Below are 14,830 nucleotides of genomic sequence, written 5' to 3'. Positions count from 1 at the left end.
TGATTGGCAGATTTTTTCTACTCTTCTCAAGCAGTTCACTCTAGTAAGAGCTGAACAATTAAACAAAAATGAAATTGACATCACAATGTGATAAAATGCAAAAGTTGCAATTTAGAAAAAAAAAACATTTCATGTACACAGACCTGTGGGGAATATAGTAACTTGTACTTGTTCTTCCTTAAAAACAGCACAAGTCAATATGCTGTTTTGTTTTGTTTTGTTTTTTTTTGTGGCAGGAATATTACACATCTACAAGACTTGAAGTTAAATCAATCAGCAAATATTTTACTGGAATGATACTAGTGAAATAAAAGTATGTTATTCCAGGGGTGGCCTCGGGAGCCGCATGTGGCTCTTTGCCTTTCAGTGTGCAGCTCTTCGATCCATTCATAAAAACATATTTATATGTAGAAATTGTTATGAGTAGTGGGGTGCTGATCAATCTTAAATGTTGATATGCTGATGCCAACGTTGGGATCAGTATTGATCACTACTTGGGTAATGAAACTGATACTTAAGTTTTAGTTTCTCTTCTCTATATGTATATGTTCTCCCTCCTCTCAATCACTCATGTGCTCATAGATAGATAGATAGATAGATAGATAGATAGATAGATAGATAGATAGATAGATAGATAGATAGATAGATAGATAGATAGATAGATAGATAGATAGATAGATAGATAGATAGATAGATAGATAAATAGATAGATAACGGCTTAAAGGAAAGAATCTGGTCATACAATAGAATGATTTATTGCTTGGGTTTAAAGAATAATACAGCAGACAGAAATCCTCCCCAAAATATTGCATGCTAAATCACAATATTGGTCCAGAAAACCTTATTTAGATTTTTTCCAAAATCATTCGGCCATAATTTAAGCCCTTCATTTTTTTCAAATGGACATTTTTCTGTTTTTTCAGTGAATTTACTCTGATTTGTCTCCAGTTTTGTTTTTCTTCAGAAGATTTTTTTTGTTTTCATGTATTCTAGGTGCTCTTTGTATCTCAGCCGTACTGTTTCCACTGCTTTTTGTAACTGTCACTCATATGTTTACTCTATCCTCTCAGAGTGTCCTGCGGGTATGTTCGGTCTCGGCTGTCGTCATCGCTGTCAGTGTGATAACAAAGCGTTGTGTGATCATGTGAGCGGCGCCTGCACCTGCCAAGTGGGATGGACGGGAACCTTTTGTGAAAAACGTAAGAGCAGCCCCTCCATAACAAAGCCAGATGCATACTCATGCTGGTAACATGTTTATTTTAAAGCTGTGTGTGCGTTTTAGCATGTCCTCAGGGTTTCTACGGGCTGGACTGTCAGAAGAAGTGTTTGTGTCTAAACGGAGGGAGCTGCGATCACGTCAGTGGAGTGTGTTCCTGTCCTGCTGGCTGGATGGGTCCACTCTGCAACCTCAGTGAGTGAAAGTTCAAACACTGGTTTTCCTCCAGTTTCATGAAGAAAAGGTTTAATCAGAAGTTCAGGTGGAGCATAACAGGACATATGTGCTGCAGCACTGAAGCACAGAGAGCATCTTTGTGACTCTGACTCACCGTGGAACAAAAACTCGCTCAGTTTCAGAGTTATTTGGGAAAACCCAGCTCAGTCACACATGAGAAAGCAGCGACTGGATGTTCCCAATGCTGCGGCCTGGATCACTTTCCATACCCTGGAATTTCCACTTTTGATCACCAGAGTTCATGAAGAGGTAATCATATTGTTTGTCCCTCTCATGGCAGCGTGCCCGACTGGCTCCTTTGGGGAGGGATGTAACCAAACCTGTAGCTGCCGTAACGATGGCATCTGCCACCCGGCCAGCGGACAGTGTGTGTGCACGCCAGGCTGGACTGGACCCAACTGTACAGAAGGTCAGTGAACACAACACACACTAAAGCATCTCTCTATGAAACAGGTAAATGAAAAATCTTGAACAGTTTAGTCTTTGTGTTTGTCCTCCCAGAATGCCCTGCAGGGTTTTACGGCGCTGACTGTCAGCAGCGCTGCTTGTGTCAGAACGGAGCCACCTGTAACAAGACGAACGGAAAGTGTACATGTGCCAGAGGATGGACGGGTGCAGCATGTGAGCTGGGTAAGACTCAAAGGTTCTGTGTTTGTTTCCACAGAACCACCGTTCGACAGATCACTGAAAGAAAACTCATTTATTACAGCTTTGGCCAAGTGTTTGTACTTTTTCACACTAAAGGGGAACAAGAGAACATTCATTCGACATACATTCAACATCTTTTTAATCAGCAGTCAAGTGAAACGGTGGTGACACATTAAGTGCACTTACATTTTCATCAACTTCTGTGGTTGTAAAGTGACACTTCAAACAATTTAATATTTCATTACAAATTTCACATCAAGGCATCAAGACATGTCATAGAAAGAGCAGGTCAGACTGTGCTCTGTATTATCCCATCAGGAGGAAGAACGTCCCTCTAACAGGTAGAAACCTGGAGCAGAACCAGACTCCTGATGAACAGCCGTCTGCTGTGACTGTGTTGGGCTTTGGAAGTAGGACAGATAAAAAAAATGCAGTGTACTAACTACTATCACTAACTACTTTAAGTAGATTATGGATAGAGACGAACAGAGCTACAAAATAACCAACCAACTCCTTCTGCTTCTTACTTCCTCAGGTTTGTTTTAGCTGTGCTACATTTCCTCTTAAAGAAGCACAGAAACCAAATGTTTGTAAACACAAAACTTGTAGAAACCTGGCTGAAACACAAACCAAATTCCTCTAAAACCACTGTCTGTTTTTATCATCCACATGCAAAACTTTGTCCATGTCCTGTCCCAGTTTTCTCAATCACATTTAATTATTTTTCCTCAATAAGATCAATTTTTTGAGTTACTTTTACCTTGATGATGAATATTTCCTGCTGCTTATCACTGATTTTGAGTTTTTACAGTCAGGTTTTACAGTCCTGTCTCATTGGCTTAAAATCAAATTGGTTTTGAATCCCACTGATCTTAACTTCCAGAGGAAACTCTACAGAACTAGTTTCAAACTTTAAGTTCTAATAGTAAAAACACATATTGCGAATTTGGTGTTTTAAATTAAGGTCAATCTACACTACAAATACTGAAATTCTGGCAAAGTTTTACATCTTACTCCTTGGTAAAAATAACCTATTTTGTTTGACATGATGCTTGAATTGTAAAGAATACAAAAAAAAGTGTCAGAGTAAGAAAAAATGTACCTGTTTGATTTCTTGTACATTTTTGTTGGCACCATTGAATGTTTTTTTTTGAGTCTTAACTCTTTTTAACACTTTCTTTGTAGTGGTTTGTAGTGCATATTTTATAACAAAAGCAATAACAAAGACCCAAAGTGCGCAGCAGGAACAGCAGACAAAGACGGTACCTACAGTATTAGACAAAGTTATAATACTAAATAAACAAAAAGAAACTGTCAGTTGTTGTACCAGGAGAGTGTGATGGTAGCATTTATTTAACGCTTGTCTCCTGATATCTTAACCCCTTACTACTTGAATTAACAAACAATTATAAAAATAGATCTTCTTTATGTGTTTTTGCATTCTTACAGATTATAAATTCAGTGGAGATTGTAAATTTGAGTATAGTACACACAATAGTCACAACTAAGTTATATTATATATATATATAGACATGAGAAATTGAGGGGAAGCTCATTTTTTTCCGGCCTACATCATAAATTTGTTTATTTCTTCAAACGTAAATTCAACCCTCGGTTCCTTTTCAAGAAAATGATCTGTGACCCTGTCGTACCGACCAGGTGTTTTTTCCAGGGATTTTACCAGTGTTCTCTCAACACTCGTCATTTTTAAGAAAGGTAAACTCGCAGGGGATTGATGAAGCCTCCGGATCAGACCTGAACAACTGAGAAGATGCTCCGTGGAGGGTTATACTTCAAGATCTCTGACTGGCTCATTTCACTGTCAATCAAAAAGGGATTCGGCTTCAGACAGATCATCCAATCATCATGCAGAAGCCCAGCGTCCAGGCCAGCCCACTGCCTCATAGACCCCCAGAGACGCTGAGCGTCCGAGGGACAAAGCCCAGCGTTTATCCAATGACCGTCCGGTTTCCACAGTGGAACAACCCACTCTATGCTTCCCCACTAAAGAGGTTTTTCTGGACTTTCCAGGTTTATGTGGCTCATGTTAAGTCTAATAAGACAAATTTGACAAAAATAAGACACAAACACCAAAGATATCATTTTCCTCAGAGTGGACTGAAAAAATTCAAACGTGAACTGCACCTCATCCTACAAATTTAAAATCAAGTCTTGAGTCTGGACCCAAATGCAGAGGAAAAACACGAGCTGACTCCTGCAGTAAACGTTTCAAACAGCGCTCTGTGGTTGCTTCACCGTGCTCAGGAAACACATCAGTCTGAGTTTAATCTGCTGCCTGAGCTCATCTGTTTTTGCCCACAATCTGGCAGAGATTGTTTCTGCTCCACAGACGACTTCTGTCTGTCGACCCACCGGTGACTCTCTCCCCTCTGAGCTCCTCATCACACACTATCCCCCCTCTGTGACTGTAACAGCCTCTTCCTGTCGCTGTGCCAGGAGCCTCTGAGCTCAGGAAACCTCTAATCCTGTCACAGGAACGTCTTTACCCACTAAACTCTGCGGCTCGTAACTCTTATTACTAACTCCGTACTTTTTCAAACCATAAACCAGAGGAGTAAGAAACATGCTGAGCATCATTTCTCTTTGGTATGTGGTTCACATCATGCTGTCTCATGTGTGTGTTTTTAGAGTGTGCAGTGGGACGGTTTGGGGAGGACTGCCAGCAGCTGTGTGAGTGCGAGAATGGCGGTCAGTGTGACAGACAGAGCGGGCGGTGCAGCTGCAGCTCCGGCTGGATCGGAGAGCGCTGTGAAAAAGGTGAGCATGGAAACAAAACAATGACCTCGAGGGAGCTGCTACACTGCTATAGAGTGTGTCATTTTTTTGTAAATAATAATCTAAACTTTGCACTTTCACCCTCTTAGCTTGTGAACCTGGCCTGTTTGGTGTCGGCTGTGAAGAGAGATGTCAGTGCGTGCATGGAGCTTCATGCCACCACGTCACAGGAGAGTGTCAGTGTCCACCCGGGTGGAGAGGGAAACTGTGTGATAAAGGTACAAACCTGGGTAAAAAGGAGGCTTTGGTGCTCTGACATCCTCTGCTGGATGAAGTTTGTCCCTTCAGCAATGATACCACAGCTTTTTCACTTATGGTATATATTTATTTCTCACAACTGCGGAGATGACTTATAAAGATAAAACTTACATAATAACACAAGATGTGTCCTTAAACCATAAAAACAGACGGAAAAAACAAGATTACCCAACACACTCACTGATTTCTAACATCTTTTTTCCTCACGTGTTTCCTTTCAGCATGTTTACCGGGTACGTTTGGAAAAGGTTGCATCCAGCGCTGCAGCTGTGCCCAGGGAACATCCTGCCACCACGTCTCTGGAGACTGCGGCTGTCCTCCGGGGTTCACAGGAAACGGCTGCGAGCAGAGTGAGTCACCCTCTGCTCCTGAGAAGCATCACACTTAAAAACTCAGTCATGGCGTCATAAAAGACGTCAGATGATGTGAAATGATCTGAAAGCTGTAACTTCCATCACAAACTCTAATGTGACCTCTCCCCTGCTTCTCAGTGTGCCTTCCAGGAACATTTGGTCAGAACTGTAACCAGGTCTGTCAGTGCTCACAGACAAACCAGCTCTGCCACCCAGTGTCAGGATCGTGTTACTGCGCTCCAGGTTTCCAGGGCCCCAAATGTGACCAAAGTATGAAACGCAGCAGATTTATCTCTCTCAGTGAATCACAACGCTGTCTGAGTAATACAAAGCAGTAAATCTGTGCTGTTAAACATTTCTCCGTAGTTTGCAGTGAGGGTCAGTACGGTCCAAACTGTGAGAGACAGTGTCAGTGTGAAAACGGAGGGAAGTGCATTCCCACCACTGGAGCGTGTGAGTGTCCAGCAGGATTCATCGGAGCACGCTGCAATATCAGTAAGTCTGTACAACGATTAATGTTTGGATGAGTTTGGGAAAGCTGAGAGCATTGAATGACATGAAATGTGTCTGTGTCCTGACAGCGTGTCCAGCTGGCCGGTACGGGGTTGACTGTGCTCAGGCGGCGCTGTGTGGAGACGGAGCCCGGAGTGATCCAGTTATGGGTCGCTGTGTGTGCTTGCCAGGACGCAGAGGAGAGGATTGTGGGAAGGGTGTGTTTACAAATCTTGTATTGATGCTCTGGTATAGAGGGATTGTTTGTTTATCAACAACGGTGGATGCGCGCGCAACTTGGGTGCAGAAGCACTGCGGAGTAAAAATGGTTTGTCAACTGATGTGGAGGAGTTAACGAACAAAAAACACATTTTGACAGATGGTAAATGGCTCCCAGGTTTGTGAAACAGCAGTGAGTGAAAAGACAAGATCAGCAAGTGGACAGATATTAGGTGGACAGACGTTTTTAGCAGAGAAACCTAGCGTCTAGAGTGTACCCAGAGAGAAAACACAACTCTCACTCGATGCTCATCACTGCATTATCCGTGGACTCTTACCAGACTGTGACATACCAGGATGTAAACATCGCTTCATAATATTCACTAATTTTACTTTGGTCATAAAATCAGTTTCTGTTAATCATAATTTATAGGTTCACTCATTATTTACTGTCCATATTGAGTCCATGTTTGGTCAGAACCTCAGCCCCAAACCAACTTTTTCATTCAATAAACAAAGTCAAATCTGTATTTTAAGTATCAGCAGTTATTATTGCTTGTTTGCAGTCAAACCTGTTTGACTGAGGTTGGATGAAGAATACACATTTAACTACACACATGCAGACGTCGCTGGTGTATCAGTGTAAAGTGTGACCCTGTTAACTGGTGACTCTTGGCCATTAATCATGGCTGCCGTTGTCTGAAAGTCACCAGTTAGCATGGTCGCTATTAATGCCGAAACACCAGTTGGGCTGTAACGGTTGAAGCTTGACAGAAGTTGCCTCTATAGTGTAGTATTGTTTTTGACAGCTGTCCACAGAAAAACTGAACATTTTGATGCTTCTAACAGGTTGAATTTAGTGTTTGTAAAAACGCGAACTCGTCTGAATGAATGGAGCTAAACGCTGCTTCTGCGGTTGAGATGCATGCGCATCTTTATGATGACGAAGACTGATAATCCCTCTATAAAACAGTATTGCATCGTTTTGTTATTTAGTATTGTTTTGTTGTAGAGCTTTTGTCTCTTGTTTTGTACGGACCAATTTGAATCATTTTTTTTTCATGTGAGTATCATATAAAAACTGAGAAGGGGAGCCTTAAAAGAACCCGTAAAGCCTGATTGGTCAGTCATTTTCAGGGTATAAAGAGGAGGGTATCATGCTTTCTCATAATTTAAGTGTAGATGTAGCATTAAACGTGTGATAGATTTTAAACCACTACACATTCATATGCTGCAGAAATCTCTGAATCTTTCTGTGAGCTCCTCAAAGTTGTCTGTTCTAAAAATAACATAAGGTCTTCAGGAAACTTACTGACATGTTGAGATCATCGCTTCAGGATCCAAATGGTTCATGACCCGTCTGAGGAGTAGGCCTCAATCAGAGGGTAGGGGGTTTAAGGAGTGCAGAATCTCAAACAGAGCGTTTCAGGCAGAGGCTGATTCAAGAGTTTTCTGAAACACCAGTCTGAGAAAAATAAGGTTTTATTTTATCTGAGACGACTTCTTTCTTGAGAAGGATCTATTTTGTCCTTTTAAGCTGCGTGCAGTTTCATATTAGTGTCATCCAGACTCTCTTCTTACCATGATGGATATGGACTGTGCAAAAGTAGAGAGCAACATTTTACATCTTTCTAAAAGGAAAATAAACAACAGGAAATCTGTGGACAGACTTTCAGTTTACAGAAGTGTTTTTGTTTCCTTCGCCTCAGTTGACGAGTGTGCATTCTCCTCCTCAGGCTGTCCTCCAGGCTGGTTTGGTGCAGACTGTGTCCAGCGCTGTAACTGCAGTAATGGAGGGGTGTGTGACTCTGTGAGTGGAAACTGTACCTGTGGTCTGGGCTGGACTGGTGAACACTGTGAAGAAGGTGATCATAGTCTTTAATTTATCTTGTGTCTTGGTGCAGCGGAGTTCTTCCTCCGTGCCTGGATTGTCACTGCATTGATTGTGTATTTTGTCCTCTCAGAATGCCCCGCAGGTAAATTTGGTGCTAACTGTCAGCTGACATGTAACTGTCAAAACAACGGCACATGTGACAGGGTGACAGGGACGTGTCAGTGTGGACCAGGATACTACGGACATCTGTGTGAACACGGTGAGAAACAAACACTTGTACCCTGGGGGGAAAAGAAAATACATATCCATAAGTCCATTAATATTCTAGGAGTATGATTTTTTGGTTATTTGCCTTTCTGTATGCTTTTTACTTATTCACCAACCCAGTGAGAATTTATTGCTCCTCCTTTTCCTCAGCGTGTCCTCCTGGTCTTCACGGCCCACTGTGCCAGCTGCAGTGTGACTGTATGAACGGAGCGTCCTGTCACCCCGTGACCGGACTCTGTGTCTGTCCTCCAGGACATCATGGAGCTCGCTGCCACAGAGGTCAGTAACATCACTCATCGTTATCACATGATAACAACAGAGTAATGCTCTTTTTTGAAACTGTATATTTCTGTGCAAATCTTCTTCCTGCCTCAGTGTGTGATCAGGGAACATACGGCCTCAACTGTGCGAGGGTGTGTGACTGTGAGGACGACTCTCCATGTGATCCTGTGACGGGAAAATGTCTCTGCTCCTCTGGGAAGACTGGATCCAGATGTGACATTGGTAATCTGTCAGTTTGTTTGTTGCACACACAGGCTTGTTTATTTATTTCAAAGTTATTTTAGGGGGCTTTTCATGCCTTTAATTGGAGGATAGGACAGAGGATATAGATGGAAATAGGGTTAGTGTGGGGGATGACATGGGGGGAACAGGCTGCAGGCCGGACTTGAACCTGGGCCCCCCACTCGAGGGCGAACCTCATGGGGTGCGACCTAGACTGCTAAGCCATCTGTGCCCCAGGCTTATTTTTAAGGTAACATATTAAGAGCCATAGATGAGTTGACTGTATATTTGTCAAAATGTATTTTAAATTATTTACATATAAAAAAATCAACAAATGTCAAATGAACCAGGGGCGGCGTCATGGGTGGGCCCAAGGGTCCCAGGCCCAGCCACTTTCTAGCAGGCTCACCTCAAACTCTTTTTGAATGTTTTTTTTTTCCTTTCTTTCTTTATTAAAAAAAATGTATTTGAATAGGAATATTATAACATTTTTTTACTTTATGCTTGTTATGTTATTGTTAAATGCCATGTCTTTATAAAATGAGGCAAGTTTTGCAACCTATAGCCTGTTGGTAAAAAAGTTATGAATCATCCAGCCTCATGTTATACCAGTAGGACTAGAGAATGATATTGGGGAGGACTATAGATTTTTGTCTTTTATTTAACTGCAGTTAAAATTTCAGCTCTGACAGCCCAATGTTTTCCCTGTGCTAGAGCGCTACTCTTTGGCCCATACCATGGAGAGCAAGTGCCGTCTGATACACTCAAATTTTATTAATATTAAAGGATCAAAAAGCAACCAAATCTGCTTCAAAAAAGTACATATCAACAGCACTATATCTATTTAGTAATAGTTATTTACCAACTTTTGTAATTTAAGGCCCACCCAAACTTAAAATCCTGGCTCTGTCCCTGAAATGAACTATGATGATAAATCGTGTTGTGTAATCAACAGATCACAAACTGAGTATGCGATGTGTTATTTATCAGGAATCCAGCACTGAATGCAGTGTGAGGACCTTTTCAGAACCCAGTTAGTTATTTTTGGAGTCTTTTTTACCATGAACAGTGACCTTTACAAATGTGTCTTATCGTCATGATAAAAAACCCAAGAAGTCCACAATCTGAGTTAAATTTATGATTTTGGCTGTTTTGGGTGTTTAAAGGGGTTCATATTTAAACACAAAATAGGGTTTGTTCCCTGAATGTCATTCCCCACTCTCATCCTGTTTCCTGCTATAGCCACTGTACTGTCATCTCCAATTACAGGCATAAAAGCCCCCCCCCCCCTAAAAAAAATTATTAAAAAAAAAAACAAAAACACAATTTAGATTTTGGTTTTAGGGCAAAGATGAGGGTTTAGGTCAAGGTTAGTGTTCACGCCTGATCTAAAGTTTAGGTTTAGGTTCAGCAGTTGGTTTTAGGGTGAGGTTTTGTTCGGATAAGGATTTGGAATTAGCTGCTTAAACTAATAAAATTCTCCATCTCAGAATCATTTCTGCACCTGAGTTGATTTTTGTCTTTTTTCCAGACTGCAAAATGAATCATTATGGACCTGACTGTACAGAAACCTGCGAGTGTAAAAACGGGGCGCAGTGTGATCCACAAAACGGCCGCTGCACCTGCCTGCACAGCTGGATCGGACTCTACTGTCAAGAAGGTGTGGTGATAACTGGCACACATCCCTGCTGTCTTTATCTCCCTTTATCATTGCATCCACACGGCCGACAGGTGACGAGTGTGCTGAATCTGGACTCAGCGCAGAAGTGACATTACAGCTGACTCAGTGAAACAAGAAACCATAACTGGTTAAAGTGCTGACAGAGTTCACTTCCCGCCTGTATTTGCGGATCCTGCATTTTTTTCTGTGTTCTGATCCAATATGAACGTTTGCTGACTCACTCCTCTTTGTGTGTGTGTTTCCTCAGGTGGACCTCCTCACCTCACCTCCAGCAGCAGCAGAGGAAAATCACAACACGACAACTCATTATAGCACCTGGAGGACTTTAACATGGACAGATCAGCTTCTTACTGAAAGACTCATGTGAGTGAGAGCAAGTTGTAGCAGGCAGCTGAGAGACCTTCATGACTTAAAAAAAGACTCTCTGATGAGAACTGCAGTTTCATGTTTGGACCTGGGATCAAGATTTAGTGTGTGCTCAAGAGTCCTTTGAACTGTTGAAGCTGGTTTCATCTGCCTGACTTCGATGGTACATCGTAACTTTTCTTTCACCATCAAAGTGGAACAAAGTCAAACCCCTCAAGCCAAAAACTAAACCTGCAGAGTGCAGTGTGAGGAGATGGTGGTAGCATGTACTGCATTTTTTTGTATTTAAGTTTTTTTCCCTTGAAATACCTTTCACAGGTACTGTATATAAAATAATCTTTATTATTTTTCCTTTTCTTTGAGGAGAATGCTGGAAATTAAACCTCTGCCAACAAGGCACCAAATGAACCCATATTTACAAACTAGCAGTACAATGAAGTAGTAACACAGCCATATAATATGAAGTACTACCAATACAATACAATGGTGCTATGGGACTTCATTGTAAGATACAACAAGGTATATATAATTATTCTGTTTTTTATGTTTGATATTATCACCATAAAGCACATACTGTTGTAGATATTTATCTGAAACAAAAGCTGGATTTTTATAGTTGAGTATGAGTCTCTAAAGAGGACACAGCTTGGTTTCATCTGCACCTTCTCTCGAGGTTAAAGGCACCACATAATGAAAATCATGTTTTTACCTTGACTATGTATAAATGCTTTTGTAACCCTTGAGCAGAGCAACCATGGGAACGTTTGAGTGAAAAACCTCAGAGAAGCATTGTTTCTTTAACCCATCTGCTGTAAAAACAGCTTCAAGGTGATCGAAATGAGCTTTTATGGTGACATAATTAAAGGAATAATTAAGCATAAAAATGCAGTGGTACCTTGACTCAAGAGTATAATTCGTTCTGTGACAGAGCTTTTACATCTAATTACTTGTAGGTAAAATCAATTTTCCCCATTGAAATGAATTGAAATGCCATTAATCTGTTCCAGACCCCCACAAAACACAATTTTTTTTGTTTCATACTTTTAAATGGAACATATACTCATAAACAATGACTATTCTATAATATACAATAGAATGTACTGCAAATATCAGATATAATTAAGTCGTCATCATCCTTGGAGATCAGATGACTTGAAGATGCTGATGGTGAGGGGAAAAGGCTGAACTGAATAACTATATCTAGCTCATTTTTTTCCTTTTCACCACACTTTCATGTTTTTTTCATTAGAAAACAGTTCAATGACATCAGTTTTATCCTCCTTTTCAGAATATTTCTTAAATTAGTTAGCCAAGTTTGGTTAAACAGCACCATCACACGCCCAGTTGCATCTTTTTCTGTGTATTTCTTTTTGAAATGCACAAAACAAGTCTGAAAGTTTTGCAAAATAACGGCAAACACATATGTTAGCACAGCACTGACGCTTCCACTGTGAGCTAAGCTAACCTCTTAGCGTGACTGAATGAGAAACAGGATGCTGGGCAGATGTTGCTGTGTTCAGTACAGCGTCTGCTGCACCAATGGTACAATATTTGAAGCTGGCTTGTAGCTCTAAATTTATCTCTCAACTCAAAACAAAAAACCAGCCTAGAGACAGCATAGCTTAAAAACTTGTCATTTTGGACACCTGCAAGTCAAGGTACCACTGTAAAGCCACAGTTCATACAAATGTCTCAATATTGCAACAGCAACAGAACACAAGAGGTCAGGATGGTTATTTTATGTTTTTAACCATAATAAATGATGTTAATTTGTTTATTTGGGGTCAGATACCTGCATGAGTTCTTCTGGAGTGCTCACTGAACTTATTTTGGTGGGCTCGTTATTTTATTTTATTTTTTTGTATCCTCTGCATCTGACCACTAATCCCTCCTTTAACAGCACTGAGACAGCCAATCAGCACAGCACCTCATTACCATAGCACCCGGGAGAATTATTTTTTGCTACTGAATTTGTTTTGAACTTTAATAGAAAACTAAGGCATGTTGTTAACACCTTAAAAACAGTTATATGGGACCTTTAAAATATTTAATTTGAGATGAATTGTTTATAAGTTGCTTCATATTAATACGTCACACAGCTGTATACATTTTACTTCACACTGTTTTTTTCACAGACCTTTCTTTTCCCACACAATTAAGACATTACAGCTCTGCCAATGACTGACTGCCAATAAAAACAGACGCACAGGAGTTTGTTTACCATTCTTATTTTATCATTATTTCATTTTCATTGAAGATCGAAGCTGTACATCCCGTCTAAATTCAGATTCAAGCACAGTGCAGATAGCAACGCCTGCAAAAAAAAAGAAAATTAAAAAAAAAGAAAAGAGAAAAAAGGCAAAGGTGATCACAACCAGAAATCTATATACAAAGGTCAAACTATGTACAGGCGATACCAGGCTCTCATTACATCTTCAGAGTGAATTTAGTCCACCATGTCATTCACATCAGAGCACTCCTCATTATGCATACACAACACAAGAAATTGCTTCTTTTTGTCAGTCTTAAAATTGATACAATACTGATAGGAAAATGCAGCTTGATGAAAAAAATAAAAACAGTTCTTTTAATTCTCTCTACTGCATTAAAGGCTCGAACATAAAAATATATTCTCTGTATAACCTAGAACCTTCTGTAAATAAGCTCTATCTGTGTGTGGCTCTGGTTTCATCTCTGAACTGGTCATCTAAAATGGCAAAACAGCAGTAGGATGAAACTAGGACCACTTAAAGCATGAATTTCTCCTACACAGGCGAGGGCACAGAGTAACCACGAGTCAGCCTTAAAACACTCCTGAGTTATTTCTACAATGTGCAAAAACCTTCAAATGCCACAGGATGTTAGTGGGGCAGGTCAGTGCAGAGGGAAATAACTTAGGGTCCAAATAAACACACAGCAATGAAGGAGTTCTCATTTTGGAATCAGAACTTGTTGGCTTTTTTTTTTTTTTTTTGGATAATGGTTACGTTTCTGTTAGCTTAGCTTGTCTAAGGGTAAAGATTGAAAAAAGCTGGCATCTGTTCAAAAGTGGCTCAATCAGCTGATCTGCTCTCCCAAAACACTGATTGGGACATGCTTTACTATGCTACCTATTAGCTTTTTAGCCTTAAGTTGGACAAAAAGAGTGATGTGGTGATGATGCTAGAAGGTAAGAATCGATACATTTTTGCATCCTTTCAGAAAACAGAAAACAAAACCAGGATAAGCAACTTATCACTTCCTCTGTTTACTGATGCCAAACATAACTTGGGGGGTCAAACAAGATGTTCACACTAAAGTTGACTATATCTGGAAACTTTTGGAGCTGTTCCTGTTTGACTTGTAACCAACACAAAATTTAGTTTAAGTATGAACAAAACAAAGCATTACATGATACTTTCAGAGATTGGAGCAGGTGTATTTTGTTCCTGAAGGATTCATCTAAGCTGATTGCCAACATATTTTCAATCTTTAAGCTTATCCAAGACATACTGGTTAAATTTCAACATACAGATTTTCCAGAATCAATATTCACATTTTATCTCTTGAAAAAAAAAAGCTAACAGGCACTCCCCACAAAATGTAGAACTTTCCCACTAAGCCCCAAACTTCCTCCTGTTTCCCTGCAGATGAAAATATTACGATACAGGAACTCCACAGTTTAAATGATTTCAAATTGCTTGATTTTTTTTCTTCCTCAAAAACATTGGCTCACGCAAGTTTTCTGCACTCCGACACAGCAAATCAAAACGTATACAGGAAACAGTTTATACAACAGGCTAAAGCAAGGGACACACACTCAGAAATACAAACAGACAGGATCAACGTTGAATCACTTTGCTGTTGTTTAAAATCACCTTATCCACACAAACCCTCACAGTAACTCTAGCTTTGATTATCCTCTCCTCTAGGCTTCATTCATACCCTCATTCACACTTTAAATGACAGCTTTATTCATG

The 14,830-nt window shown here is 40.4% G+C and overlaps 1 protein-coding gene across 1 annotated transcript in view; it reads left to right on the top strand.

Annotated features, from left to right (window-relative positions):
* The window catches only part of megf6b (multiple EGF-like-domains 6b), a 78,612-nt gene extending 65,544 nt beyond the window's left edge, over nucleotides 1-13,068 (top strand). The window contains exons 23-38 of the mRNA XM_074667797.1: nucleotides 1,071-1,199; nucleotides 1,283-1,411; nucleotides 1,734-1,862; nucleotides 1,955-2,083; nucleotides 4,751-4,879; nucleotides 4,987-5,115; nucleotides 5,377-5,505; nucleotides 5,647-5,778; nucleotides 5,875-6,003; nucleotides 6,090-6,218; nucleotides 7,956-8,084; nucleotides 8,184-8,312; nucleotides 8,471-8,599; nucleotides 8,696-8,824; nucleotides 10,356-10,484; nucleotides 10,753-13,068. Of these exons, the coding sequence (XP_074523898.1) occupies nucleotides 1,071-1,199; nucleotides 1,283-1,411; nucleotides 1,734-1,862; nucleotides 1,955-2,083; nucleotides 4,751-4,879; nucleotides 4,987-5,115; nucleotides 5,377-5,505; nucleotides 5,647-5,778; nucleotides 5,875-6,003; nucleotides 6,090-6,218; nucleotides 7,956-8,084; nucleotides 8,184-8,312; nucleotides 8,471-8,599; nucleotides 8,696-8,824; nucleotides 10,356-10,484; nucleotides 10,753-10,817 (2,003 nt within the window). The 3' untranslated portion in view covers nucleotides 10,818-13,068. The remainder of the gene's footprint in view (nucleotides 1-1,070; nucleotides 1,200-1,282; nucleotides 1,412-1,733; nucleotides 1,863-1,954; nucleotides 2,084-4,750; nucleotides 4,880-4,986; nucleotides 5,116-5,376; nucleotides 5,506-5,646; nucleotides 5,779-5,874; nucleotides 6,004-6,089; nucleotides 6,219-7,955; nucleotides 8,085-8,183; nucleotides 8,313-8,470; nucleotides 8,600-8,695; nucleotides 8,825-10,355; nucleotides 10,485-10,752) is intronic.
* Nucleotides 13,069-14,830: the final 1,762 nt, after the last annotated feature.

The sequence above is a fragment of the Halichoeres trimaculatus genome, unplaced genomic scaffold (genome assembly GCF_033239565.1).
Source record: "Halichoeres trimaculatus isolate MK-OKI-2021-1 unplaced genomic scaffold, fHalTri1.1 fHalTri1_scaffold_1, whole genome shotgun sequence".
NCBI lineage: Eukaryota > Metazoa > Chordata > Actinopteri > Labriformes > Labridae > Halichoeres > Halichoeres trimaculatus.
Note: the sequence above shows the minus strand (reverse complement) of the source record. Positions and strands in the feature narration are given on the sequence as shown.